General features: G+C 49.3%; 14 protein-coding genes across 19 annotated transcripts; 7 read left to right on the forward strand and 7 right to left on the reverse strand.

Moving 5' to 3' along the window:
• The first annotated feature begins 480 nt into the window (after positions 1-480).
• H257_10527 (hypothetical protein) lies at positions 481-1,535 on the forward strand. The gene has a single exon (XM_009837100.1). It carries the CDS (start codon positions 571-573, stop codon positions 985-987), a length of 417 nt encoding a protein of 138 aa, XP_009835402.1. The 5' UTR covers positions 481-570; the 3' UTR covers positions 988-1,535.
• Positions 1,536-2,787: 1,252 nt separating this feature from the next.
• H257_10528 (hypothetical protein) lies at positions 2,788-3,208 on the reverse strand (the record flags this gene model as incomplete). The annotated part of the gene is made up of 2 exons (XM_009837101.1): positions 2,788-2,956; positions 3,189-3,208. 2 exons carry the CDS (start codon positions 3,206-3,208, stop codon positions 2,788-2,790), a joined length of 189 nt encoding a protein of 62 aa, XP_009835403.1.
• Positions 3,209-4,095: 887 nt separating this feature from the next.
• Positions 4,096-6,300, reverse strand: H257_10529 (hypothetical protein; the record flags this gene model as incomplete). Its single annotated transcript, XM_009837102.1, has 1 exon — positions 4,096-6,300. One exon carries the CDS (start codon positions 6,298-6,300, stop codon positions 4,153-4,155), a length of 2,148 nt encoding a protein of 715 aa, XP_009835404.1. The 3' UTR covers positions 4,096-4,152.
• Positions 6,301-6,977: 677 nt separating this feature from the next.
• Positions 6,978-9,735, forward strand: H257_10530 (hypothetical protein). The gene is made up of 5 exons (XM_009837103.1): positions 6,978-7,590; positions 7,653-7,849; positions 8,373-8,433; positions 8,513-8,709; positions 9,395-9,735. The coding sequence occupies exons 1-5, from the start codon at positions 7,053-7,055 to the stop codon at positions 9,653-9,655; spliced, it is 1,254 nt and encodes a 417-aa protein (XP_009835405.1). The 5' UTR covers positions 6,978-7,052; the 3' UTR covers positions 9,656-9,735.
• Positions 9,736-10,564: 829 nt separating this feature from the next.
• Positions 10,565-12,833, reverse strand: H257_10531. 2 transcript variants are annotated; one of them, XM_009837105.1, is made up of 3 exons: positions 12,497-12,833; positions 11,197-12,428; positions 10,565-10,971 (listed from the first exon to the last, which is right to left on the reverse strand). In XM_009837105.1, the coding sequence occupies exons 1-3, from the start codon at positions 12,812-12,814 to the stop codon at positions 10,611-10,613; spliced, it is 1,911 nt and encodes a 636-aa protein (XP_009835407.1). In that variant the 5' UTR covers positions 12,815-12,833; the 3' UTR covers positions 10,565-10,610. The 2 variants fall into 2 exon arrangements, with proteins under 2 accessions (XP_009835407.1, XP_009835406.1); XM_009837104.1 differs by having other exon boundaries at positions 10,565-12,428.
• A 126-nt stretch (positions 12,834-12,959) lies between these two features.
• On the forward strand, positions 12,960-14,090 carry H257_10532. Of its 2 annotated transcripts, XM_009837106.1 has the most exons (7): positions 12,960-13,009; positions 13,067-13,203; positions 13,266-13,368; positions 13,417-13,509; positions 13,559-13,649; positions 13,725-13,885; positions 13,936-14,090. In XM_009837106.1, the coding sequence occupies exons 1-7, from the start codon at positions 13,001-13,003 to the stop codon at positions 14,032-14,034; spliced, it is 693 nt and encodes a 230-aa protein (XP_009835408.1). In that variant the 5' UTR covers positions 12,960-13,000; the 3' UTR covers positions 14,035-14,090. The 2 variants fall into 2 exon arrangements, with proteins under 2 accessions (XP_009835408.1, XP_009835409.1); XM_009837107.1 differs by having other exon boundaries at positions 13,559-13,885.
• A 715-nt stretch (positions 14,091-14,805) lies between these two features.
• Positions 14,806-16,751, reverse strand: H257_10533 (hypothetical protein). Its single transcript, XM_009837108.1, has 8 exons — positions 16,714-16,751; positions 16,612-16,657; positions 16,495-16,558; positions 16,286-16,447; positions 16,180-16,226; positions 16,057-16,124; positions 15,926-15,993; positions 14,806-15,870 (listed from the first exon to the last, which is right to left on the reverse strand). Exons 1-8 carry the CDS (start codon positions 16,724-16,726, stop codon positions 15,595-15,597), a joined length of 744 nt encoding a protein of 247 aa, XP_009835410.1. The 5' UTR covers positions 16,727-16,751; the 3' UTR covers positions 14,806-15,594.
• On the forward strand, positions 14,901-15,521 carry H257_10534 (hypothetical protein). Its single transcript, XM_009837109.1, has one exon. It carries the CDS (start codon positions 14,959-14,961, stop codon positions 15,430-15,432), a length of 474 nt encoding a protein of 157 aa, XP_009835411.1. The 5' UTR covers positions 14,901-14,958; the 3' UTR covers positions 15,433-15,521.
• Positions 16,752-16,855: 104 nt separating the features above from the next.
• On the forward strand, positions 16,856-18,870 carry H257_10535 (hypothetical protein). 3 transcript variants are annotated; one of them, XM_009837111.1, is made up of 6 exons: positions 16,856-16,933; positions 16,988-17,186; positions 17,234-17,431; positions 17,484-17,584; positions 17,646-17,925; positions 17,972-18,870. In XM_009837111.1, the coding sequence occupies exons 1-6, from the start codon at positions 16,862-16,864 to the stop codon at positions 18,319-18,321; spliced, it is 1,200 nt and encodes a 399-aa protein (XP_009835413.1). In that variant the 5' UTR covers positions 16,856-16,861; the 3' UTR covers positions 18,322-18,870. The 3 variants fall into 3 exon arrangements, with proteins under 3 accessions (XP_009835413.1, XP_009835412.1, XP_009835414.1); XM_009837110.1 differs by having other exon boundaries at positions 16,988-17,431; XM_009837112.1 differs by having other exon boundaries at positions 17,646-18,870.
• H257_10536 (hypothetical protein) lies at positions 18,294-18,861 on the reverse strand. The gene has a single exon (XM_009837113.1). The coding sequence runs from the start codon at positions 18,835-18,837 to the stop codon at positions 18,358-18,360; it is 480 nt and encodes a 159-aa protein (XP_009835415.1). The 5' UTR covers positions 18,838-18,861; the 3' UTR covers positions 18,294-18,357.
• Positions 18,871-19,235: 365 nt separating the features above from the next.
• On the forward strand, positions 19,236-22,250 carry H257_10537 (hypothetical protein). Its single transcript, XM_009837114.1, has 3 exons — positions 19,236-20,008; positions 20,612-20,852; positions 21,331-22,250. The coding sequence occupies exons 1-3, from the start codon at positions 19,260-19,262 to the stop codon at positions 22,144-22,146; spliced, it is 1,806 nt and encodes a 601-aa protein (XP_009835416.1). The 5' UTR covers positions 19,236-19,259; the 3' UTR covers positions 22,147-22,250.
• A 212-nt stretch (positions 22,251-22,462) lies between these two features.
• Positions 22,463-23,153, reverse strand: H257_10538 (the record flags this gene model as incomplete). Of its 2 annotated transcripts, XM_009837116.1 has the most annotated exons (4): positions 22,463-22,623; positions 22,704-22,807; positions 22,854-22,939; positions 22,988-23,153. In XM_009837116.1, 4 exons carry the CDS (start codon positions 23,151-23,153, stop codon positions 22,539-22,541), a joined length of 441 nt encoding a protein of 146 aa, XP_009835418.1. In that variant the 3' UTR covers positions 22,463-22,538. The 2 variants fall into 2 exon arrangements, with proteins under 2 accessions (XP_009835418.1, XP_009835417.1); XM_009837115.1 differs by having other exon boundaries at positions 22,463-22,807.
• Positions 23,154-23,239: 86 nt separating this feature from the next.
• H257_10539 (hypothetical protein) lies at positions 23,240-24,479 on the forward strand. Its single transcript, XM_009837117.1, has 5 exons — positions 23,240-23,521; positions 23,574-23,717; positions 23,768-23,896; positions 23,949-24,074; positions 24,128-24,479. Exons 1-5 carry the CDS (start codon positions 23,269-23,271, stop codon positions 24,304-24,306), a joined length of 831 nt encoding a protein of 276 aa, XP_009835419.1. The 5' UTR covers positions 23,240-23,268; the 3' UTR covers positions 24,307-24,479.
• On the reverse strand, positions 24,325-25,405 carry H257_10540 (hypothetical protein). Its single transcript, XM_009837118.1, has 2 exons — positions 24,863-25,405; positions 24,325-24,797 (listed from the first exon to the last, which is right to left on the reverse strand). The coding sequence occupies exons 1-2, from the start codon at positions 25,376-25,378 to the stop codon at positions 24,393-24,395; spliced, it is 921 nt and encodes a 306-aa protein (XP_009835420.1). The 5' UTR covers positions 25,379-25,405; the 3' UTR covers positions 24,325-24,392.
• Positions 25,406-26,261: the final 856 nt, after the last annotated feature.

Consider the following 26,261-nt stretch of genomic DNA (forward strand, 5'->3'; position numbering starts at 1 on the left):
AGTTTTACCTGTATAATATGATGGAGGTAAACAATTTAACGTTGAACAATACTTGCAGCTCTTACTCTGAATACGTATACCTGTTGAAATTTAGTAAACCTTTGAGACATAGTATTTGAATTTTTGGAGCGAAAAATTGACCCAACTTTTTTCAATACTTAATTCAAGTGTAAATTTTGGCCGATCAATGTCTGATTATTGGGTAGTTACGAAAACTCTTACGAAACCCTCCCGGACTTGATTTAATATAAGTACTTGGAGTATTCTATGAAATAGAAGTACTTCGAAGTAAAAACTTCAAGTAATTGCTAACAGCATCGCCAGTTGCAACTACTACTAGTAATAACATAACGTTATCGAAGTACTGAGCTTAGTGTGACCCTAACAGCACGGGGGGACACCAGCTATCGGCCCCATCCGCAAACTAACTGCGCAGTGTGTACTACCTAGTATGTACGAACCAGCTCCAAATTCAGTCCACCGTGATATACATGAACATCCTCCTTATACGTCCATTGGTCAACTACACTGTACTATGTACTAACCCCAAAACTCGTCATTTACCGCAACATGGTGCCTTGCAACGCACTACGAGTACTACTCCCTCCGAGTAGTGTTACACAACTGGACCGCAACTACATCCTTGTTATCGCAGCATTTGGATCCACGCCGCCAGCGGTGTCACATCGCGGGCGTACATGGCAGCCCCTGTGCGGATGTTTTCAAAGAACAAACCCAGTGGGCGGGCAAACGCGCCTTGGGGCGGCCGGCCAAGAACGCTTCGACCGCCGTGACGGCTTGTTCCGTCTGGAAGTTGGCGATGGGCACACGATGATCTGCGAGTACTGTGCGCTCAAAGCGTCCCACTTGGCCTGCGCATACTCCCATGCGACAGTCGACCCGTCGGCTGCGACACTGCCGAAAACGCTGTGGATGTCCTGGCTGCGGACACCTCCCGCCATGGCCCACTCCAACGCGCGGGTTTAGAGCTTCACAGACGGAAACCGGCCCAGCGCGCCCAGCACATGCAGCTTTTCATCGATAAAGTCGCTGGTTTCGAACACCTGGAGGAGGTGCGCAAACGAAGCGTTGGGCTCGGACGATGTGCGCACGTGGATGCAGTACACGATCGAGCGCAAGTTGGCCGAGAGTGATGCTGGGGCGGAAATGCAGCGTGGAAGAGCGCCGAGGCTTCCGCCACCATGGCCGGGTCGTTGGCAGCAGCCATCATGGCAACGTCAACTGGCCCATCACGACAACGCACAGCCGCCGCCGATATTTGCCGTCACTGCCACGTTGAGTTGGGGCATCTATTTCCGAACAAGGGAGTTCAAGGAGCCCGGGCTCCTCGACGCATACTAAGCTCATTACAAAACATAAATGTCAGCATTCGTTGTTCATGTCGGTCATACAGATCTCGTTGGCAAGTTGCCAAGGGATGCCATCATAGACTTGGATCCCGGGAGCGCGAATGAGATTCAATCACGAAGCTGTTATGCCTGCCGTGACCACGTACGAAGCCCGAAAGTGTCGGGTGTCAGAGGAGTCGCCTCCGGATAATGGGTTTCGTAGAATTTTCGTAACCCCAACCAATTCAATCGATTGTTCAGTCACATACAATGAGTAAGATACTTCAAATTAGATTGGTTGGGATTACGAAACTCTGACGAAACTATTTGTTTCGCAGTCCTATGGATTATCCGGCTATTACTTTCGTAATCCCCAACTATTGGTCGACTGTGTAAAGTGCCGAACTTTGACATTTTTTCGGCCTGCCAAGTATTGTTTAAATCGATACATTTGAATATGCCGCGAAAGAGCTTTCCGTCAGCTTTCCGGAAATGTTGGTTTCAATGAAATGCCATGAAAACCAATTGAGATATTTTAGTTTGAAAATTTTGAAAATTTGGCTGATCAATGGTCGATCACGTTAACTTGAAAACAGTTTACCACATGATCGGTTATATTCCACGCCGACTTTCTTGTGAGAACGACGAAATGCGTTGTGACAGTGACAAATTTTGTTGTGATGAAAACCTGTACTCCAAAATATCATGCTGTCCAACGTTGGAACCATCGTGCTCTTGGCCATGTTCATGACCAATTGCAATTTCTGCTACAATGGAGGAAATCAAATATCCTCCTACTTCGGAATGCAACCTCCAACACTGAGAATATCTTACGCCAGAGTACAATGTGATTCGGTTGGTTTAACGAATACTAGTAATGCCATTACATGGTCACTTTCTGTTTTCAAGCAAAGCTTGAATGATGTTTGACAACTTTGCGCTTTCTACTTTCGCCAAAGCCAATTGGTGCTCACGCTCCGCTTTACGATCCTCGCGGTCCAACTAACGCTCGTGAATTTCACACTCCAGCTTCTGACGCTTAAGTTCCAATTCATTCGCTCGACTGGCCAGCTCTCGTTCGCTTTCCGCCGCAATTGCAGCAGCAAGACTGTCACGGCGATTCTCACCTGCATGTAGCTTCGTCTTCGTCTTCTCTTCGCCTTCACCTTCGCTTCGTCTTTTCATCGTCTTCATCGCCATCTCACGGACAAGAAGGCCACCTTTCTCAACCTTGTCCTTTTCGTTATGCTCTTGCGGTCGACTTGGCTGCTCATTCTTCATGTCTTCCAGCAAGCAGATGATATCACCCAGAAGGACATGCTTGTCCTTCTCCTCCTGAGAGGCACCGGACAGTTTGGCTGACTTTGCAACGAACTTGCGGTGTTCCTCGACAATGAACAAAAAACGGTTTTGCACCCTTTTCCCATTAACAACGCGGTCAAAGTTGTCGGAGGCAACGAGGGTCCCTGCCAAGCTTGCCAGGCTTTTTTGAGTTGGCTCTTCTTTGCAGCAAAAGGGCGGTCAGCTGCAACTTGGATGAGCAGGGCTCTGTCTTCTTCATGTTGCGGCGCTTCTCGGAGCTCTTGGCATGGTGCTTGGACGGTGATCTGGCAATGGCAGAGTCAGCCGTACAATGGTCGGTTTCTACTGCAAGCAAAACTATTTTTGGAGGGTCTGCCGTACATATAGTATGATTTTGGAGAGGATCTGGATATGGCAATGGCACGTTTGCGAAATCTCCCTATTGTAAATTACTCTATCCCATAAAAGCACTGCATCTGTAGCTTAGTGGTTAGTCAGAATAGTAACACAAAGGTACACTTCCTCTACCGTACGTACAAGAAGCCCGTGTTGACCATCGAAGTGGCTGGTTCTGATTTTTTCGCCCCCGTGTCGACCATCCGTACCCGCGGCACGAAAATCTTAAAATCGTTGACTCAATTTGCTAACAAAGTTTTGACTTTCGAGGGCAACGGCGTTGGGATTGCCTCTCCCAGGGATAATTGCGTTGGGTTACCTTTCCCAAAGATTGATCAACCAAAGCAAGTCGGACGTCGTGAAAGGTGACGTGGGGAATCGTTGCTATCCGACGATCATTGACTACCGGTAGATTTGTCTGTTGAGGCAGAATGGTGAAGCGTCCAAAATATACGAACGGGATATACTTTGTTGTCGTTGTGTCCACGCTTCATCGCTGGCAGAGTTGGAATGAAATGCGTAGTAATCGATGGAGTGTCCAAGTAGTTACTGTTGGCCTAACGTTACTATAATAGTAGGGATTTTAAGGGCTTTTAGTGTTCATTATTACAAAATGTGCTTGTATCCAATAGGAAGTTCTCCTTACAGTTTGAAGTGATATATTTCAATTATATTGAAATTTGTATTGCCCACAATGCAATTTATGGTCTGAATCGGAATTTGCACCAGAAGATGAGGGAAATATGGTATTCAAATGGCATTCTACGAATTCATCCATTCGTATAAAGAAATCCTTGTGCTGCACTTGGTACTGTACTGTACCGGTAGTTGCATGCTGGACGAGGAAATAACAATTGTCGCCGACGCTTACAATCTATGGAATCATTTATCCGAAATATACGGATAACGATTTACGAAACAAATACTTCGAAGTACGAAACAGATTCAATTTTTTACTACGTAGTATTAGAGAGATTTCGCACCTCATGTTTTAATGACTCTCGGCTAATCACTGATCATTCGGCTGATCACTGATCCGTCACGTTAATGTGATCAACAAGGCCATTTCGTTAACTTTCGTGAACTGACGGCGCTACATATAGTACTACCAAACGACACACTTCTTGGCCGGGTTCATAGGGGAGTCCTTCGGACATTGAAATGCATCGGCAAACAGCAGCGAGTTCATCATCGGCCCCTTGGCGCGCCACTCGGCGGGCGAATGGGGGTCCATGTGTAGGAAGTTGGTGTAAAAGTTGTCGGTGGCTTTAAAGCACCACCATCCCTGGACAAACGCCGTGAAGAACATTTTGGTGTCGTCGTACCCAATGTCAGCAATCGTCGGGTCGGCCTGCTTGGCCTTTTGGTACGCCATGTACGCCAGCTTCAAGCCCCCGTTGTCGGCGATGTTTTCTCCCAACGTCATGCGACCATTCACGTACCCCAGTACAGTCTTCTTATCTAGAGATTCGACGGGGAAGGTCGAGTATTGGTCCACGAGGCATTGGGTGTTCGACTCGAACTTGTCCTTGACGTCTGCGGTCCACCAGTGGGCCAGCTGCCCCGACGGGTCAAAGTTGCGGCCTCGGTCGTCAAAGCCATGAGTCAATTCATGGCCCATCACGACTCCGATGCGCGCGTAGTTGGCCACGGCGGGGAACTCGCTCGCGCCGTAAACTGGCTTTTGCAGAAACGCCGCGGGAAATACCATCTTATTGGCCGTTGCGTCGTTGTACGCATTCGCGGTAAAGGCAAACATGGTCCATTTGGTGTGATCCACTTGGTTGCCGAGCTTGTTTAACGTGGCGTTGTTGGCGAGGCTGTCGAGAGTTTGCACGTTTTGGTAAAAATTGGTTGCGTTCAGGGGAAACGGCAGGGGCTCAAACGAATCCGGCCCACCGACAAAGTTGGCGATCTTTGCGACTTTGTCCAATGCGACGCGGCGGGTGGGGGCGTCCAGCCAGTCCACTTGATGGATCAAATCGGTCATGGCGTCTTCGATTTGCTGGATCAGAGCTTTAGCTTGAGCTTTCACCGACGGCTGGAACGCCTTGTCCAAGTACAACTGGCCCAAGTACTCGCCCAAATACGATTTCACGAGGTTCGTGCAATACACTTGCCGGGACTCGACGGCCGGTAGGCCTTCTGTGGCGCTGCGAAAGTTGTGAGTGAGCACGCGAAACGTGTCGCCCAAGACCGGGCTGCGAGTGTGCACCAAGTGGAAACTGACGTACGTTTTGAGCACAGCCAAGTCAGTGTTGGCCACCAACTTGGCCAGTCCTTCCAAGAACTGGGGGCTTGGAACCAGCACCGGCACGGTTTGGTTGGTCCCCCACAATGGGTTCATGCCTTGAACGTAGGTCGCCACAAACGGGTGGACATCTTGCAGGTCAAACTTGTGATACGTAGCCCACGGGTCTCGCAATTGCGCTCGGGGAAGCGACACGTTGGCAATTTGTGCTTCAAAGTCAAAAATGGTCTGGGCAATCATGTCCGATCCATGATTTCTCGTTTGAAACGGGTGGTGGTCGAGCGCGGCTGACAAGTTCGCAATGTACTCGTTCAAAGGACCAAAGTACTTGGCCGCGTTGGCATAGTACTCGGCCGACGACAGCGTCAACCCTCCTTGCAAAAGGTACAGCATATTCACCGTGGCATTCTTCGGATCGACGCCCACGTCAATGTCCAAAAACGACTTGGTCGTGGTGGTCACGGCCAACGCGCCAGCATACGCCAGCAACGCGTCCACTGAATCGAGTGTGGCAATGTGGCGGAGCTGCGTGGTCACATCGGCCACGGCCTCGCCATTCACAGCTGGTTCCGCCACACATGCTTGGTAGAACGGATCGATCACGTCAGGCTTGGTGGCCATGATATCGTGGATGATCTTGTCGTTGTTCTTGTTCACAATCGAGAACGACGTGTCGATGTAGCTATCCGTGTCGGTGAGGTCGTTGGCGTCGAGCCACCCGCCGCACGCGTATTGGTAGAAGTCCTCGCACGGGTCCACTGTGGCGTCCATGTTGGCAAACATGGAGGTGTAGAACTCGGCATACTGTGGCGGGTATGACGTGGCGATATCTGCTGGCGTCGGCGTGGTCGTGGTTTGGTTTTCCGTGGTTGTGGACGAGGTTGGTGTGGCCTGGACGGAGATGCTATTCCACACGACACCGACGATACCTGCTACCACGATAACGCCGCCTACGACAGCGTACTTGACCCATGCTGGTCGACCCGCCACAGCCGACTGCATGGTTGTTTGGGTGTTCAACAATGATGTATCTCTCGACGAGGGCATGGCTGGCACGACGTTCTTTCACTTGTGAACACGCCATCGGTGTGGCCGTCAGATGGTCATCACCATGGGCCAATTACATTCCTTCTATGAAAGGGCCAATCATCACCATAGTCCATTGGTACTTCAAGTAGAGAGAACCCCGGGAAAAGCCGACCCCACTTAAAAAGTACACATTGTGAATTCGCAATAAACTTCCAAAGTTTGTCGAATCAATTGTCCTTTCTGCAAGAGCCAATCAAATCCACTGAAAATTGGATTAGCCAATAGCGTCGATTCGTGATTCGATTCGACGCACAATATTGATTGTTTTTTTTAGAAGCCCAAATAAGTGTACTTTCCACGCTGCATCCAAAGTGCATCCAAAAGTCATACGACTAGTGCGAGCCAAAAAACAACCTAGTAACCCACGTAAACCCGATGCTCCCGATCTTGAACTCACTATTACCCTGTTTTGTCCCAGTGGATGCAGTCACGTGTAACTCCTAATTGTCCTTTTTCGCTGAAATTTGGACTTGTCTTGCCAGCTGATTCGAGAGTCGATCGATTTGTGTTAGATTTGTAAGCTTTGGATGAGTCTGGATGCCCGAAAAATGCCAAAATCTTCGATATTTTGGCAATATTTAGACCATATCGGCAAAAAGTAAAAAGTCCACATTCATCATCGGCATGTACGGATATGGTAATGAATTGTCCGGATTCTGAGTACTATGAGTGCCACGACTGAGGACGGTGTGGCGGCGGCGGCGTTGGCGTGGTTCCGCAAGACGATTCCAGACAAGAAGCATGCCTTGAACGAGCACACCATCTTCAGTGCCATCGTCCTTCACGAAACACAGATTGGTGACGATGCAGATGCCACGCACGAACGCTTCCAAGTGCTTAGTGCGGGCACAGGCACCAAGTGTGTGGGCGTCAGTGGACTGTGTCGCGACGGCTTTGTCGTGGCAGACAGCCACGCTGAGGCCGTTTGTCGACGATCGTTTCTTCGGTACTTGTACCAGGACCAAAAGCACATGCCCCCCGACTCGATCTTCGAGTTCGCACCCGTGGACAGTACGACTTTGGTTGGTCCGTTACAGCGCCGGCGACGGTTGAAACCATCGTGTCAACTCTACATGTACATCAGCGAAGCGCCGTGTGGTGATGGAGCCCTGTACGACCTCACCGACACCACGCTCGAGGTCATCCACGAGTCCAAACTGAAAAAGCAAAAGCTGGACCATCCCAATGACGAGGTCGTCACAGGTACTACTACTACTACTCCATGCTCCTCAGCTTCCATTCTCGTCCTGACGGCGTTATCGCAGTGCCGCGCCGCACCACCGGAGCCAAACAAGCCGACTCGACGGCGCATTCCAATGCCATCGGCGTCGCCCGCGTCAAGTCCGGTCGGTCGGACATTTTACCCGCGAACCGAACGCTGTCCATGTCGTGCAGCGACAAATTATGTCGATGGGTGGCCTGTGGTTTGCAAGGCGCCGTGTTATCACGTTGGTTTCGTCCTGTATGTAGCCTTCAATTTGATGTAGTACTGTATGTATACAAAAGTTAGGTAGCCTTCAATTTGGTGTAGTACTGTATGTATACAAAAGTTAGGTAGCCTTCAATTTGGTGTACTCCTGTATGTATACGATGGTTTCATTAGTGTTTACAGTTATTCCTGTATGTACCATATTCCATTTGGTTTATACTCATGTATTGTGATACAAATTGGGGAGGGGCCAAACCGATCCACAATCGATCTGATTGGTTGAATTTCATTGAGAAATGGGTTTTGATTGGCTAATCATTTTGAATGCATCTGAAGTAGCCAATCAAATCGATTTAAATTCCAACGAGAAACCACCCACAACAAGGCATTTCACTCGAAAGCACAATATTTATACGATAATTTCGTTGGTTTAGCAGTCTGTACGTATCCTCCTAGTAGTATATTTGGTTTCGTCGTGTATGTAGAAGTTAGTATATATGGCTTAGTCGTGTATGTCATATGATATGTTTCGTGAATGACTTTTGGGTGGGTGTAGGTGGTCCTCAGCGGCGTCGTCGTGAGTCAAGTCCAAGATGCCGACCCCACGAGTTTCCGCGGTTCGTGTCCATGCATCGTGTGTTCGTATATCGTTCGTTCTTAGAACAACTTGCACAATACTGTGCTGGGCTATGCTAGACGCCCTCAGGCGATGTATGCAGCGGGTGGAAGGTCCTGGATGTGCCACGTTTATCACGACCAAGCACCCGTTTCCCCTCTCGCGGTCCGCGACTCGGACAAGTGCGTCCGGCTTGTCGTTGAACTGGACGTTTGGGTTGTCGTCCGTGGATGACGCCTCTGTCGAGTACACGATCGGCGCCCGCGGCGTCAAAATGGTAAGCACGAGGTCTATCTTGTGTAGTATGTACTGCCTTCGAATTTCCCAATTCGCAGAACTTTCACCGCGACATTTGATTGGCTAACAAATATTCCACAGAAAGGACATGGAACACAGAAATAGTATTTTAGCCAATCAGAGGCAAGTGATTTCAGAATATCCAATCAAATGTCGCGGCGACATTTCATGCGATTCGATGCGGAAATTCATATTGTCGGTTTTCCCCAAAATTTGGACTTTTATGCTGATTCGCCAAATCTATGGATTCTTTGTACTGTGAATTTTGTATATAAAGTGTTGCCCTGTTTGGTGATTGTAATCACACTAATTGAAGTCACACACTGATTGACGTTGATGAAGGTTTCATGCAATCTGATTGGCTCAATCCTTCTGCAATACATTTGGTTGTATCGATCCAGTTTAGAATAAACACAACAATTTTGTGCTTTCGAGTGATTTTTCAGTGGTTTCTCGTTGGAATTTAAATCGATTTGATTGGCTACTTCAGATGAGCTCAAAATTATTAACCAATCAAAACCTTCTCAATGAAACTTAACCAATCAGATCGATTGTGGATCGGTTTGGTCGGCGCGATTCGATTAAACCTCCCCAAATTTGTATCAAATCGACCATACCAAATCTACAATACTTGTCGAGCACTTCACTTATATACCGTCATCTAGGGCGCCAAGAAAGTTCTCAACGATGTCAATTCCAAGCAGAAAATGAGCTCGCGCTTGAGTCGGCGGCGGCTCGGACGCCTCGCCATCGCGTTAGTCGAGTCGGAAGAAGGGGATCTTTCTCCTATCGCCACATATGACGCCCTCAAAGCAGCAGCTACGTCAGCGGAATACCTCGCAAACAAACGAGCATTTCGCAGCCTACGTGCGTTTCAAACATGGCGAGGGAATCCCGTCGAGTTTAGTCGGTTTGCCCTGCCGTAACGATTTCGAATATCGTTTAAAATGTACATTGCATTCCACTTGGTGGCATCACATCTACCAACCACTATGTAGTAGTCGACAGTTAAAAATAATAGTAAAATATATATAAACCCATACGGCATGACGCTGCTTGGTGAGCCAAGTCTGCCACGTGGACGGTACAATCGATGTCTAACGCGTTCTACATGTGATGTTTTCACAAGTATTTCCTTGAACAGTCACTCAAGTTGTAGGTTATACTATGAACCTACTAACTCGCAAGTGTTGCACTCCAAACTATTTTAGAGTTTGTATGGAGCCATCAATTATCAGTTTTGGAATTATTTTCTTCCAATTGTACAGGTGGACGTTTACTACTGCATTCGGCAGTGATGACCGGGGTCTCTTGAAGCCACCTTGTACTACGCAGTTTCGCCTGGGAATCCATTTCTAAATCATCGGTGGAAAAAGGCTCGTATTTTTCAAGTTTGATAATATATGCTCAGAGTACATAATGAATATTTTTAGCATAGGATTCACCAATCACACGGGGTACTACAGTTAATAGTGCCACAAGTTGCTGCTGTACTCATTCATGATATTCTACCGATACTATTATAAGTTAGTACTCGTATGAGGTATCATTGTACTCGAAATTCGTTTGGCTATTGTCGATTTGATACAAATTTGGGGAGTGCAATCGACCAAACCGATCCACAATCGATCTGATTGGTTGAATTCCATTGAGAAGGTTTTGATTGGCTAATAATTTCGATCAGGTAGCCAATCAAACCAACTAACAGATTCGAAAGAAATAGTCGTTTCTGTAATCGCTACTGTATCTTTCCCTGTTAACGATACCACCATTCTATAAATACTATTAATAGTATTGTGCTTTCGAGTGAAATTGCGTATTAAATGTGGCGTGGTTTCTCGTTGGAATTTAAATCGATTACAGACCAAAACTGCATTCATTTCATTCGAGCGCCGCCAAGAGACTTGCCAAAGGTGGCCCCTCCACGACGTCCATGGGATTTATTCGCTCGTTGGCTTCAATCGTGGCGCATCGGTGGTAGTACTCTTGCACCGCCACGCCATACTCCAGTAGCGCTTCGTCCACGAAAATATCGAGCGCTTCTGGAAACATGCGAATGCTGGTGGTTGGTATACGAGGGTGGCCAAGCATGTACACGAACGTGTCCACTTTGCTGGCCAGGGACAGATCCAGCATGAGGCTCGGGCTGTCCGACAACACTTCAGGTTTGTCTTCCACAGGAAACCCAATGGATGGTTCACATGAGTTGTTTTTGTCTTGGCCCATACCCAGCAACAACGCGCTACTCGACAGCCACCACCCAAGATCAATCCAACCTTTCCGATAAATTGATATCTATATATATATTCGGATATCTACACCTAATATATATATAGATAGATATCCGAATGTCAGCATATCCAAACCATCCCATGGCGAGAATCAGACGAATAATCAGATACATCCCACGACATCCACGCAGACTCGGCCCCGAATCAGATGTCACGATCCGACGACGGCGACGTACGTGTCACTGGCCAAGTGCAACGTGCGGCGGTCGTGGCGGAACAGCCGATACACGAGCAAATGCCGCAGGCAGAGGCGGACCTTAGGGGACCAATGCAGAAACAGCGCGTAGAAATGCGGCTGGACGAGTAGGGAGTTGGCCACCACGGCCTTGTCCTCGATGGGTAGCCGCTGTATGTGGGTGTACACCCACTCCATCACAGATACGACGACGCCTTCGGGTGCACAAGTCACGTTGGGGAAAACGGTCGACATGTGCACTACTATCTCGTGAAGGCGAATGTACGACGGATACAAGAGCAACGATTGAACGTGGCTGTCGTCCTTGCTGTTGTGTTTGTGTCGAGTATGTGGGTTGGCTCCGACTTGAATCCACGCGGTCGTTGCTTGGATGATACATGGCGGCATGCCCCATTGTGCCCATTCTGACTTGGACAACGCGGTGCTACGGTCGGTGGAGGCAGCGGCTACGGCCACAACGAGCCACAGTGGCACGAGGTGGCCGCAGGTGGCCACGACTGTGGCGGTGCGTAGCACCGTCTCGCACAAGAGTGGTGTCATGGGGAAGAGTGTTGTTGATGGAGCGAGGGCGACATTACGAGGAGGGGGGTGACGATCTTGATTGAGAAATTGATCCGTCAACACAACCACCGCGTCGTACAGCACGACCGCAAACAACTGCATGAGCGGTAGGTACCCCGGCACCATACCCCACCCAACGACCGACACGTGGGACGCGCTGGCGTCGATGGCGCGGTCGACATGGTCGTGAAACGCTTGGACGAATGCGCAGAAGAGGTGGCCGTCGTTCGCGTCAAGGAGGTAGCGCCATGTGGAATCGTCCGGTAACATGGCTGCGTCCGACGGCTGTTTGGCCAGCCAGCCCCAATGAAACAAGTCTGGCGTCCGGTCCATGAATTCGGTGTGCGTTGGTTGCAGCGACATGGCGCGGACTAGAGCATGCACTTTCGAATGGAAAGATGACGACGAAGATGGAGATGCAATGGCCTGGTGGTGGCCATAGCGCCAAATACATATGTCCACGAAGGGGGCCTGCATCATCGGAAACACAAAGTACGCATGCGCCGCCACGACCGCGCAAAAGCGGTACGTGGCGTCGCTCTGATTATCGTGGAGAAGCAACTTCGACGAGTACACGAATGTGTCACTCACGAGTTTGCGGACGAGATGGATGCGACGCCATGCTTCGGGGTCACCTTCTTTCCGCACGTCCTGGGTGGGTGGCGGTGGCGGTCAGTTGCACGGATGGACTTTGGTGGGTTGGACAAGTAAGTTCATACCTGGGTGTTGAAGTCAAAGTCGAGGCTCTGGAGCTTGAACTCTGGTCGACGCAGCAGCATTGTCATGAGGCGGAAGCAAATGTACTTGTACGATACCACTGACACTTGGTCCACGTTACCCACGATCAAGATCCACAACGCCAGCATCCTGCCGACCACCGTCTCGTCGGCCGTCTCCGTTTCATGCTCGAGATTGTCCGCCAGCTTCTCCAAGAGTGAAACCTTCGTGGATAGGTCCACCGTGAGTCCGCCGTCGGCAATCAGATCGGTCACGATCTCATGGAACTTGCGCTCCCACGGCGCCGCTTCCGACCACATTCAAAATCGCGATCTTGAAAAACCTGTGTAACTTAAATACTATATTATATATCAGAGGGTTTTCAACGACGGAATGATGCAAATAGATTGGATAAAATTATATTTATTTCAGCCAATCCAGAAGTGTGAGAAGCGCGACAAGGGCCTCTTTGACTTTGTCAAGAAGAATCTTTCAACAGCACAACCATGCCCATCGTACGTCCATCCTCGACGTGACGATCCTCGGCGTCATGTGAGACTGACTGCATGTAGGTGTATGCCCTCGTCTCGCGCGGAAAGACAGTGCTAGCGGAGTTCACGGCCTCGTCGGGCAACTTTCCGACCGTGACCCGTGTCCTCCTCGCAAAAATCCCCACCGAGGACAGCAAAATGTCCTACGTCTACGACCAGTACGACATCGCCTAGCATGGCCTAGCCTACACCAACTCACGCAACTCAATGTGGTGAATAGACATATCTTCCATTATGTCGTGCAAGACGGGATCACTTACTTGTGCATGGCCGACAACGATTTCAAACGCCGCGTGCCGTTCCAGTTTCTCGAAGACCTGAAGGTAATTTCGGCGTATCTGTTGATCCTCTAAATCTGTCTTCGTCTATAGAATCGTTTCTTGGCTACGTATGGCGAACGAGGGCAAACCGCCATCGCGTTTGCCATGAACGCCGAGTTCCAGCACGTCATCCAGCGTCAAATGGTACCCACCTCCCCCGTCCGTCGATCCTCAGTCATAACAACCTGATTAGGAGTACTACAATGCAAGCCCGGATGTTGACACGGTTGCGCGGGTGCAGCAATCCCTGGACGATGTGAAAGACGCGATGGTCGAAAACATTGGTACCTCACCTACCTCGTCCTTCTCAACATCTGATATGCTGATCCTGCCGTGTCCATCCATCTTCGAACATACAGAAAAGGTGCTGGACCGCGGGGAAAAGTTCGAGCTGCTCGTGGATCGAACCGACAAGCTGAGCCAGCAGTCGTTTGTGTTTAATCGCAAGGCGAAGAAACTGCGCAAGACGCTGTGGTGGCGCAGCGTCAAGATGTGGGTGTGCCTCGGAGTTCTTGGCATCGTACGTCGAGCGATGAGGATGCCAACGGTGATCATCCCATGTTCTTGTAGGGCATTCTGTACTTTGTGATTGCCATGGCGTGTGGATTCGACCTCAGTGCGTGCAAGAGCGGTAGTCCGCACAACCAACTGTCTTTGCGAGATGTTTAATCTCGCCATAATAATGATTCCATCCTCTTCAATTACACTATTACTTTATTATTAACACTATTTACAACGGTACATACTACTAGTATATACTAGCACACCATTACCCGATCAACTAAGCTTCACTTCTTTTACTGTTAATGAGTTAAGGGTAACATTTCAAAAATAATACTATTCCATTTTCTTGCAAAATGGGATTAGGCTACCACCAAACATGTTAGAAAACACCTAGTATTTTTGCAACTTTTCAGAAATTTTATGACAAGTTTTCAAACGACGGCATTTGTGTGTTTCTCTACCAAATCTGACATATATAAAGTGACATAATACGTCAAGTTTTTACTGTTTTCTGACAGAAAAAAAGGTTGAACTGCAAGTGTCCATTTTTTACTACTGTACATGATATTTTTATCGATAGTTGACATTGCATCATGGCATCCAGAGGTCACATCATAATATCTTGAAAATATATTCTCACCTTCCATTTGAAACGGGAAAATATTACTCCGAGTATTGTCGATTTGATACAAATTTGGGGACGCGGTGCAATCGAATCGCGCCGACCCAACCGATCCACAATCGATCTGATTGGTTGAATTTCATTGAGAAGGTTTTGATTGGCGAATAATTTTGAGCTCATCTGAAGTAGCCAATCAAATCGATTTAAATTCCAACTAGAAACCACGCTACAACACGAAATTTCACTCGAGACTTTTAGTTGACATAAAAAATTTCGTGTGGCATTCAGGCTGGGCCTAAATAGTGTAAATTGGTGTGTAATATCAAGTGACACTATTTAGTGTAATATTCTTTACCGATTCACACTATTTTCTGGTGCCGTGGAAACGTGACAGTTACAATTGGCCCTTCTTTCGAACAACATTCAACTTTCAACGGACTCACGAACATTCAGCAACGGAGGTCATCATGGACGACGACGAGTACGTATGGGTGCAGCCCCAGGACTACGATGCTGAGTCGCGGTGCCGGGACTTGCAACGGCAGGTGAGGGAGCTTCAAGCTGCCCAGATGCGTTGGGAAATACATCGTATGGACTTGGAGATGCAGCTCATGACCGAGCGAAGTGCGCGGCACCATGACTTGCATGCTGTGGAGGATGAACTGCATCGAGAGAAGCAAGCGGTGCGACTTCTCACCCATGAACAGGCCAAGCAAGCCGCGCTCGTCACCGACCTCCGCGCCCAACTTCTCCCCCACACCCGACACAAACGCAAGATGGTATATCTCAAGAAAGAGCTGCGGGAAAAGTTCTTGGCGTTCCGTCTGCAGCGAAGTGTGGCCATGGCCACGCGATGCGGCGACAGCTCCTTGCTCGACCTCCTCAAGCGCGAAGTGCCGAAAATGAAGGTCGACTCTGGTGACCAGTACATGTTCCTCTAACCAGTACAACTACTAGCCTGTAACTTTAGCCTATTCCTCTCCCGAACATACGTCAATAATAGTACTATTAATAGTACCGCCACTCCAAGCTATGAACGAACTTAGTATTAGTATTGGAAAGCAATCATTAGTATTGACGCCATCCTTCTCCCTTGAAGTCAACTACATTTGATCGATGGCCGCTTTCATGTCCCGAATGTCTTGAACCATGGCCAATGCGGTCTTTTCCCAGTGGTCCAGCTTGGCTTTGAGGGTTTGAATGGACCGATTCGATGGCGGGGATAACTCGTCTTGGCCTGTTGGGGATGAACTTGTCAGTGGGGACTGCAGGGCGGCGCGTTGTTTCCGATTCGCCCCCAGCGATCCAGCCAGAGATGGTTGCTTGTCTGCAGACCGAGATTTGTCTTCGGGCGGGGTGCTGACCTTAAGTTGGGGTTCCTGCGTCAAGTGTACGTTGTCAACCATATGATTTGGACTCGTGGGTGGGTGGTACCTTGGCTTTAACAGGTAATGCATGTGAACTGCCCCCGCCATCGCCGCCGCTACCACTGCTTGTGTCTTCTACAATATGGTATTGTTGTCGCCTGTACTTCCAACACAGAGGTATCGAATGGACAACATTACTGAGTCTAGCTTGACCAATTGCTTTCGCAGGATGCTCCGCAGTACAGCTTCGATTGTGGATCGCAAGCCTGACCCAGCGCAATACCGTTATGCGTGAATAATTCTCCATGTAAGCGCACTTACCTCTCGGGGTTGAACGTTCGCCCACAGTATGGACACTTCTCCATAACCTACTGACGACATGTCGAAAGGCTACCCTTCATGACCATAGATAGTACTTGGCACGTGCCTTGTTTTCAAAGGCTTGCTGGGCAGCTCGATTTTGCGCTTCTAGTTGCTCTGGGGTCAAGTCGTATGAGCTAGGAGCATCGCCGCCGCCCTCGGTGGCCACGAGCAGCGTGGGTGGGGGTTCCGGGACTGGCCGGCGCTCCCGCAACGGTTTTAATTCTTCCTAGTACCGCGATGTCCACAGAGGAGAGCATTGGTTGAATCACCCACCTGTGCAATCCACATTTGCTTGCATTGCTTCAAGTGGATCTCGAACGATGAAAACCCATAGTCCCTAGTCCAGTCATAGTGTGATGAGGGATGCAGCATGGGCATGTCACTGCAAACCTTCCGCACACATAACAAGTTCGAACTTTGGGTCGCTTGGCAAGGACTAGCGCAAGTGTGCGTGATGCCAACACTCACATCTCGCAGCATCACCCTTCGTACCTGCGGGGTCCATCTCGTTATTGATCAAGTGTCCTTTCGAAATGCACGTTGTTGATGATTGGCTATTGAAGGCAGAAAGCATCGTGATTGGTTGGATACTTTTTTGAGCTTTTTATTGGTTGAAATCTTTCATTCACGAACGTGAAAAATGGCCATCACGTTCCGCAAGGTGTACCTCTTCGACGTGGAGGCGACCGTCCGACAGTCCAATGCGGCGAAGGTAGAAAGGAGAGACTACATTGTTGCTTCTGTGTGTCATTATTATTCCACCCAGGCGGCTTCCAAGACCAAAAAAGGGAAAAAGAGGAAACGCAAGCATCGTCGACCGCGGTTGACCGACGACGTAGTTCCTGATCCGTTCGAACTCGCAAGAGAAGCGGAAGAAACAGCGCAGCAGCAGCTACTTAAAGACGAAATGGACGCGGTGGGTATGGCAGGCATGCTTCCACTGTCCTTTGGATCGACCAAGCAACGTACATTCGACTCTCTCTGGAATACAGTCCATGACTTCAATGTTCAGACACCAAGCCACCAACGATGCGTCGTCAAACTCCACAGTACATCACGTTCGACGACGACGGGAAGGGCGTGGAAGTTGACCCCCCCGTCGTTCCGATGATGCGCAAGCGACCTCTGGAGGACGATACAACTACCGACGACGTCATCGTGGACGATGCACCCACCGCCGAGTCCGCTCCTCCCCCTCAAAAGAAACCCGGTACATCCATCACCATGTTCCATCATCGCTTGTATAACCCCATGTTCCCTAGCCCACATCCACCCATCTCTTCAAAAGTACTGGGCCCAGCGATATGCGCTCTTCTCCAAGTTTGATCTCGGCATTGAGTTGGACCACGAAGGATGGTTTTCGGTAACCATCTTTTGTCACACGAGATCGTATCGTACCTGATTTTGTCAAAACGTTCACCCAGGTCACCCCCGAAGTGATTGCTGCGCACCACGCGACGCGCATTGCATGCGACGTGGTTGTCGATGCCTTCACAGGGTGCGGCGGCAACGCCATCCAACTTGCCATGACGTGCCACCACGTCATAGCCATCGATGTGGACCCGGCCAAGATTGCCATTGCCAAGCATAATGCGACGATTTACGGGGTTGCCGATCGCATCGAGTGGATTGTCGGCGACAGTTTTGCCGTCTTGCCGCGGTTGCACCATGCGGACGTCGTGTTTTTGTCCCCACCTTGGGGCGGTACGAAATAGGGTTTTTCCCACCTGGAAATGACAAAATAGGGTAGGACCGGCGTATTTGAACCAAAACGTGTTCTCCCTTCAAGACATGCGCATGGGCATGTTCGACGGCATCGAGCTGTTCAAAATCGCGGCGGCGGTGACCAAGGACATCGTGTACTTTGTCCCGCGGAACGTCGACACGAAGCAAGTGAAGCTGCTCCAGGAATCCAACGAAGATGTGGCCGAAGTCGAGTTCAACTACCTCAACCACAAGCTCAAGACTGTGACCATGTACTTTGGGAGCTTGGCGTGCGTAGGAGACTGTGCGCAGCAAGGCGAGGAAGGCGACGAGAGTGAAGACGACCGTTCCCACGAACAAGGTGTAGAGGATACAGAGGGAGACACGACGCATTAAACATGTAACGTGGTATTCGATGGCTGCTCGTTCCACTTACAATGGAGAAGGGGGCAACGACGGCAACCCAAACTCTTCCGTGTACATGGCGGCCATCGAGTTGTAGGCAAGCATATCCCCGGCCCGAATCATGTTGCCGGCATCGCAGTTCAAGGGGGAATCGGCGGCTGGGTCGGACAGAAGTGATGACACGGCGAGGCACGCCGCACGCAAGGTCCATGCAGGGGACCATTCGCGTTTGAGAATGTCGAGACAGATGCTCCCGTCGACGAAGTGGACGTTCGGATGAAAGATCTTGGTGACGAAGCGCATCTTCGGCGGCTCCATCGGGTACAGAGGCGTCGTGACGATGCGCAGCTCAAACACGCGATGCTGGAACGGGGTGTCCGCGGGAGCTTTGATGAATGCCTTCCACTCGGTCACAGTGTCTTCCAATGGGAAGAGCACCATGTCGGCTTCCGGGCTCTTGCGCAGTTCCACCAATTCCTTCCGCAGTCGCTTCACGTTCGTGTTCATGGCAAAATATTTCGGTGGGATTTGTGCGAGAACTTTTTGCGTTTGAAAAAGACTCGAGGAAAATTCCCTATGACTTTGTATTTTGGGATTAAAAACGAATTCCGGACGTCCACAATAACTCTTTCAGGTTGTTCGTTGCAGATGCTCGAAATATCCAGGTTGTGACTCCTTGGGTAGTACAAAGCAATGAAGCTGTCTGGAATTGAATGTGGTATTTCATCTCCATATTGGCGCAAAAAAATCTGTGCATTTACATATAATGATAGGGTATCATCCCTATTGAAGGTCAGAAATGAAGGGAAAATCCCAATTTCGTGTTCCGAACACCCGAGTACTACGTAGTATATTTGTAGAGTGATGGTCGTCCATGTTCACCAATTATCAACAACCCTTTTACTGGCATTCTCGAACAATTTGATGGCATGATGGCGCAGTCCAAGGGTCAGTTGCGCCAATCCAAGCAACCTCTGGCAGTTCCGTCAAAACCAGCCCGTACGGCACCCACTGGTCCCAACATGGACTTATTGCGGGCGTCATTCTCCAGTGTGCAGCTAACATCCAGCAGTATCCCTCCAGCTGGCGTGGTGGCCACGCCACTCCAGCCACCAAAGCTGAATCCGAACGCTGCTGCATTTACACTACCACTTCCCACCACCACATCATCTTCAGTACCACCCCCAACGTCCTCCAACGGCGTTCCTCGAAAACCTCGCGCGCCACCACGTCCAAAAATCACTCGGACATCTCGACAGTCAACTCCTGGTGCTCCTACGTCCACAACGACATCAAAGACAGATGATGGTACGCCAGACAAGTCCAAGCGTCGCGCGAACGTCCTCAAAGATGGGTCCCGTACTGTGATCGGTCAACGGAAGCGCTCTCAGTCGATTTCGTCGACGACGACCCCTTCGCCGGCCGTCGCCTCTACCAACGTCCTTCCCAGCACGACCAGCCTCCCCACACCTCCCAAGTCATCCAAAAGGCCACCCCGACGAAAGCTCCAGATTGCCAGACGGCCTCGAAGCAACAGCAACGGCGGCAGCGGGTCTGGCTCCGAGTCCGACAACGACAACAACGACGACATGTACCCCGAGCCCGTCACGCAAGCCAAGCAGAGCGCATTCACAGATCGATTGGCGCTCTCTGTGCCTCAAAAGCGCATTCCGAAACGGTACATGTCGAAATGTCATCTCAATCTCCATTGTTGCAGTTTTGAAGTTGCAGTTGTTTTCTTTGCTTTTTTCCGTGAAATTTGAAATTTCGTGTCATTTTCTGTTCCTGTGTCGACTTTTGGGCGAATTTCAGTCTGGTTTTCGATTATTATTTTGCTGTCGTTTTTCTGACACAAATAGTCTGATGTGAAATCAGCCAATCAAATCCACTCAAAAATGGATTAGCCAATCGCGTCGATTCGTGAGTCGATTCGACGGGGTCTGGAAATTCGTATCGAATAATCCACAATATATACAATTGGATTTGTTTCGATGCTTACTTGCTTTCGACTAATACTGTAATGTGCTCAAATCTTGTCCTTTTACCCAAACTTTGTTAACTTATGTATGTGCTGGCTCGCCAAATCTATCGATCGATTGTGTTGTGTACTGAAATATTCTAAATGTACAAAATTGTCGTCCTGTGGTGATTGGACTCACCCGACTTGGGCGTCACACTAATTAGCGTTTTTTTCCTGCAATCTGATTGGCTCAATTCTTCTGTGATACATTTGGTTGATTCATTTCATTCTCGTTCCAGTTTAGAATAATACCGCCAATAGGGTCACGCGAGAAGCCGTGGTGGACACTGTCTTCACAGCCCTCTTCGCCCCCCGTCACAGAGGTTTCCATGCTCCGAATGACGACAACACAGGCAGCGAGTCGGACACGTCCACCCCCAACGAGACATTTGTCAAGCGCGGACTTGCCGCTACGCTGTTTAAAGATGGCGTGCGGTTGAATCTAGACACAAAGCATACGTCTCCGCTGGACCAGTACATCACCCCCACGCTCATTCACTCGGTACTATCCCATCTAGTATTACTACTACGAATCTTGCTCATTCGATTGAGCATCCCCCACTGCAATATCGAATTGTCCTATTGTAAATTCGCTATAAAGTTCCTATGTGGTTTGTCTAATCAATATTGAATCACGCTAGAGTTGTGATTGGCTGAATATGCTTGTCTTTTCTGTAAGAGCCAATCAAATCTACTCAATTTTGGATTAGCCAATAGCGTCGATTCGTGATTCGATTCGACGGGGTCTGGAATTTTGTACCGAATATACCACAATATTGCTTATTGTCTTTTTTTCGGCATTGTGCTTGTCCATCACACTAATTTGTCGTATACTTGTTGATTCGAGCATTTGTACAGCCTGATTGGCTAAAAATAACCATAATCGTCCATTCTTCCGAGCACGATTCCGTTTCGACTCAAAAAACCTAGTACTACTACTAGTAGTAATAATAGTACTAACGACCACTTCATCATCGTAGCTGATCACGGACATGCGGTTCGAAGACTTTCGCACGTCCAGCGCCCGGCTGCACATCCTTCGCGCGATCCACAAGCATGTTCCATCTCGTCGGCTGCATATTGCGCAGGCATTGGTGGATGCCACGTCACTGCGGTTGCAATACGTCCAATCGGTGCACGCGTACGCGTACGCCACGGGCAAGGAGCTCAAGGGCCTGTCGATGACTAGTACTACTACTAGTAGTAGTAGCTCGTTTGACCACGGCCACAGCTGGACCGAGTTTCTACGGTATGCAATCGAACACGTGGCGATGGCGGGTGAAAGCGCTTCGATTTTGACCAACTACGCGCGATCGTGGGTTCATCTGTGCAAGTGCCACTACTTGGACACCCACGGCACTGACAGCGACGACCTGCTGGGGGTCGCCGGCCAGTTCGTCGCGTATGTGCCCCATATGGCGTGGGACTTGATCCGGCGACTGCTCGTGCATGGATGGCCGGTGAGGGTGCCATCCCAGCAGATCTTTGCGATCCGAGCTCTGGCGCGGCTGATGATGGCGGCGCCGCGCTTATCAGGTCCGGCGCGAGATGCAACTCTGCCGCTGGTGTTTCGCCGACTGGCGCAATGCATGGCCGCGCCCCATGTGGCAGTTGCCAAGGAAGCGCTGGCATTTGCTGGCTGCCAGTTTGTTCTCGTGCACTTTGTCCAGGGCTCGACCGATTTGTACGCGGTGGTATCCAGTGCGTTTTACAAGGCATCCACTCTGCACTGGCACGACAGCATTCGAACGCTTGCTGCGACCCACTTTGACGACGTTTTAGATTTTGCCCCATAGCAACTACCTACTTAGTAAGTAGTACACAATATAGAACCTAGAATACTACCCAAGAATACTGCAAAGAAACCAGACCGCCATATATATATATATATAACGTTATACTTCGAAGTATATATATATATATATACATCACGGTATCGCAGGCCAAGCAGTATGTGTGAGCTCATGACGATGGAATAATGTCCCGACCGTTGCCACCAAAAAAAGTACTATTAATAGTATGAGGTAGTTCTACTAGTAGGTAGTAGTCATAAGTACCTACTATTACAGTAATACAGTAGTGTACTTCGTACATACTGGTAACAATATCGCATGCCAAGCAGTACGTTGGACTTGTGGTACATCCAACATAGATCATTCATTACGCTTAGTATATGGACATGTGCTATCTAGGCTTCGTTGTTGCTGAGTTTGTCCATAAGCTGTTGTTGTTCGTCTTCGATCTTCGTGAGCGACGTGTACTGTTGGCAGTACCTGTCCGTCCATGCATTTTGCCAGTTGAGTATGTGCATATTTAAGTCGGGAGGATGGACAACATGATGATGTACACATACCGCTCGAGCTCGGTCTGTTTCTCCTTGATCAAAACTTCCAGCATGAGCTTTTGTCGGTTGCGATTCTCCACTTCGTTGTCCACGCGGTTGCGTTGCCCAATGGCCTACACGCATCCAGTCAGCCGACCCCCATTCCACGACAGTGTCTACCTTGAGCTTCTCGATCTCAATTCGCTTCGCTTGGGCTTCCATGATCTCTAGGACTCCCTTGACAGTCGTGTGGAAGTCCTCCATTTCTACAGTCATGCGATTCAAGTATACGACGGAGGATTGCAAGGACGTACTCGTGACGAACTGGTTACATTCGCCTTCCAGCTCCTGTGTATGCGCGAACTTGTCCAGCTCGAGTACTCGGACGCGGTACTCGTCGTCAAAGCACACGCGCGGCAGCTGCTGTTCTGGAGGCGGCATGGTCAAAATTCTATGGAACGAACAGTTGCGACGGTTCATGTATTACGTCGCTATTAAATAGTGTAAGAATATCTTGATTTCACCCCAAGATACTCCGAACAAAAATAGTGTGAAACGCACCCACACAAAGTACTACCTCTAGCATAACGTTACGATGCGCATCGAGCTACGTCAAGCGACGGCACTTGGGACTGCGACCATGGCTGCTCTATCTATCGGCTGCATGTTGGTATGGCGAGCAACAGACGCCCATGATCCTCCCGACGACGCTGAGGTCAATGTTGCCAGCGACACGCTCCACCCGCAGGACACGGAGAACGTGTACGATCTTGTCCAGACTGTGCGAACCCCTGGCAGTCCGCACGTCTTGCGCGCTGTCCGCCGTCTTGGTGACCTCTCCGTCTTCAGTACGATTGAGTCGTTCCATGTTGTACGTTGACGTGGTCGTTGTATGAACAGAGCGCTTTCAAACGCAGATTGGCGACTATGGTGGGATTCAAGCTCTTATAGACTTGTTGCCAATCGATTGCAGGAACATGGACAGCGACTCGAAGGACTTGACCGTGGCCATACTTGTTGCCTTGAACAACCTCAGCGTACACGGTAAACTATACATCTATGCAGTTGGCATGACGAAACATTGCACGTTCTAGGCACGAACCACAGTATCATGCACGCTGCACATGTGGAGTTCTTGGTCGCGGAGGTATACGAACAGCCATCACTGGACTTATCGGTGAGGTTACCCTGCCTTCGGCTGTTGTGCAATCTCGCAATGTGGGGTACGGCATGACAAGCTAATCATCCTTCTGGTCAAGTGACCGGAACCTGTAGCTGAATCCTCGCAAACGCTACTGGCGTTGCCTGTGATCCATACTTTGGCGGCAGACCTGCTCACGTCATCCTCCGCGGACTGGAGTGACAAAATACTGCAGTTGTTTGTCAACTTGACCGACCCAGGTAGTACACGCTGTCACATATTCCACACGTTATCTCATACTAGTAAACAATAGCGTCACTGGCATCCGTGGTATTGACCCAGCATGCCGCGGTGGAGAGCATCGTGGACGCGACCATCAGCTTTTGCGAAGTCGAGGGTGATCACGTCACTAGTCGGCAGCACGACAACGCACAAATCATCGTTCGAAATGTCACTTTGATCACGTCATCGGTTCAACCAGTTCAAAGTTGAATGGAACTCAATTTGGACATTATTGTACTGGGACACAAAGTTTGGCGCATCTACTGAAGTATAGTAGTACTCGGGAAAGCTATAGGTTAGTTAACGTTAATATTATTCACGAACGCGAGTTCGTCGGCCGATAATCCGTGCATGGCAGTCGCCGACACAAATGCCCACATGGAGTTGGTCAGCCTGGGAAACTTGGTTTGGGGGGTAGATTGCTGCCTAGGGGCTGCCGCTTGATGTAGTACCAGCGCGCGGCCATCACGTTGGCGCATTGCACATACCAAGTCGAGGGCAGACCCGATCTGATGCTGGGCTTGCAACGCAAGCCGAAACGCTTGGGTTTCACCGCGTGTCCAGCCAAATTTGATGCGAATGCATTCAAGTAGTCCTCTCAAGCAGGCCGATGGTTGGATCGTCGAGAGTGCATTGTGGCTCTTTGTATGTCGGGGGCAGTACGTCGTTGGTTCACACGATAGGACAGGGGTTGGCCACGGCTGTTTGTTTAATAGTTATACGAGCGATAAGCTATACAACGCATACATATCTGATACGTACGTACGTGAAAACTGGCTTGGAACTTGGCCATAATGATTGGGTATTGCTGTCGAAGGTACGATCTGTGCTGGGCGTCGCTGTCGGCGTACAAATGATCGCAAAACGCCGCTTCGGACAAGATCGAACCATTCCACGTGTCGTGTTCTGCGTCTTTGAGCTTGTCAAACTCGTCCCACCATTCCGGGGATTGCCACTCGTCGTCTTGGTTCATAGGGATCGACATGAAGTTGTTGGACGGCGGAGGTGGTGCCACGTCAACCCGCCGAAACGTGAGCACATTGACACCCCTTGGCGCCGCTCGTAGTTGATTGATCACGTCCGCCATTTCCATGCCGGTGATATCGAGCCCGTTGATCTGTTCGAGGACGTCGTCGATGACTATCGTGCCGGCGTGTTCGGCGGGTCCAGGAGTTCCGTCGTCGGCTCGCACGAACCCTTCAACTAGCACATGGGACTTCACCCGTGTGAAGTATATGCCAAAACCATGGTCGCCCTTATGCACATCGACCTCGACAAGCATGTTGGAAACTTGTTGTGCCGGTTCAAGATACACTGCAGATTGTAATAATATAGTAGTACTACTCAACTTACGGTTAGTACTACGTAGTAGATCCGTAGTAGTTGTACAAACGTATTGTTAATATGAAAGTAATACGTAGCATTGTATTATTTTAATAATACAATGCTACGTATACAGTAAATAGTATTAAAATACTATTTACTGTATACTATTAATAGTTCACGACAGTGGTAAACTGAGGTGAACCGGGATTGAACTCGGGACCAATTGCAATGACCGGTACTGTTAATTTTCAAATTGAAAATTGTGTTCGTTGAACCGAGAGACGGTTAGCATCTCCCTCGGCAAGGACGAGATCGCGCTTCGGCGTTGGAAACTCTTATGGTTTAGGCTATGTCGCTTTGTGACATCTAACCAAATTTTTGGATGACGTTCAAAAGAAGGTGTGATCACAGTGAAACGAGCAGGCAAACATTGTAGCCGTTTACAGCGGCCTAAGATAAAATCCGCACTATACACATGTGGATCAACCAGTCTATTGTACCGGTGAAGTTTCTTGAGACATTGGGGGCATTAAGTTCCTTATTGTCGAAAAAGTTCTAGAATCAACGACAAATCACTGTTAACCGAGTAGTACATTTATATTCTCCCCATGAATACTGTCCACACTGTACAAACTACTTTGTGCACAAATCAAACCAACTCTCGCACGCATGACAATCACAAGGACGATAGTTACAATAGCTTTCGATTCGTTAGGAAGGTCATGAACTGGATGATGCTTGCAATGCCAAGCCAACATACAAGGTTGCGCAAAACGTATATTTATTTCACGCACAAAACCACAGTAGCAAGTCGAACGTAATTATCTGGTACTTCGAAG

Source organism: Aphanomyces astaci, assembly GCF_000520075.1.
Source record: "Aphanomyces astaci strain APO3 unplaced genomic scaffold supercont1.29, whole genome shotgun sequence".
Taxonomy (NCBI): domain Eukaryota; phylum Oomycota; class Saprolegniomycetes; order Saprolegniales; family Verrucalvaceae; genus Aphanomyces; species Aphanomyces astaci.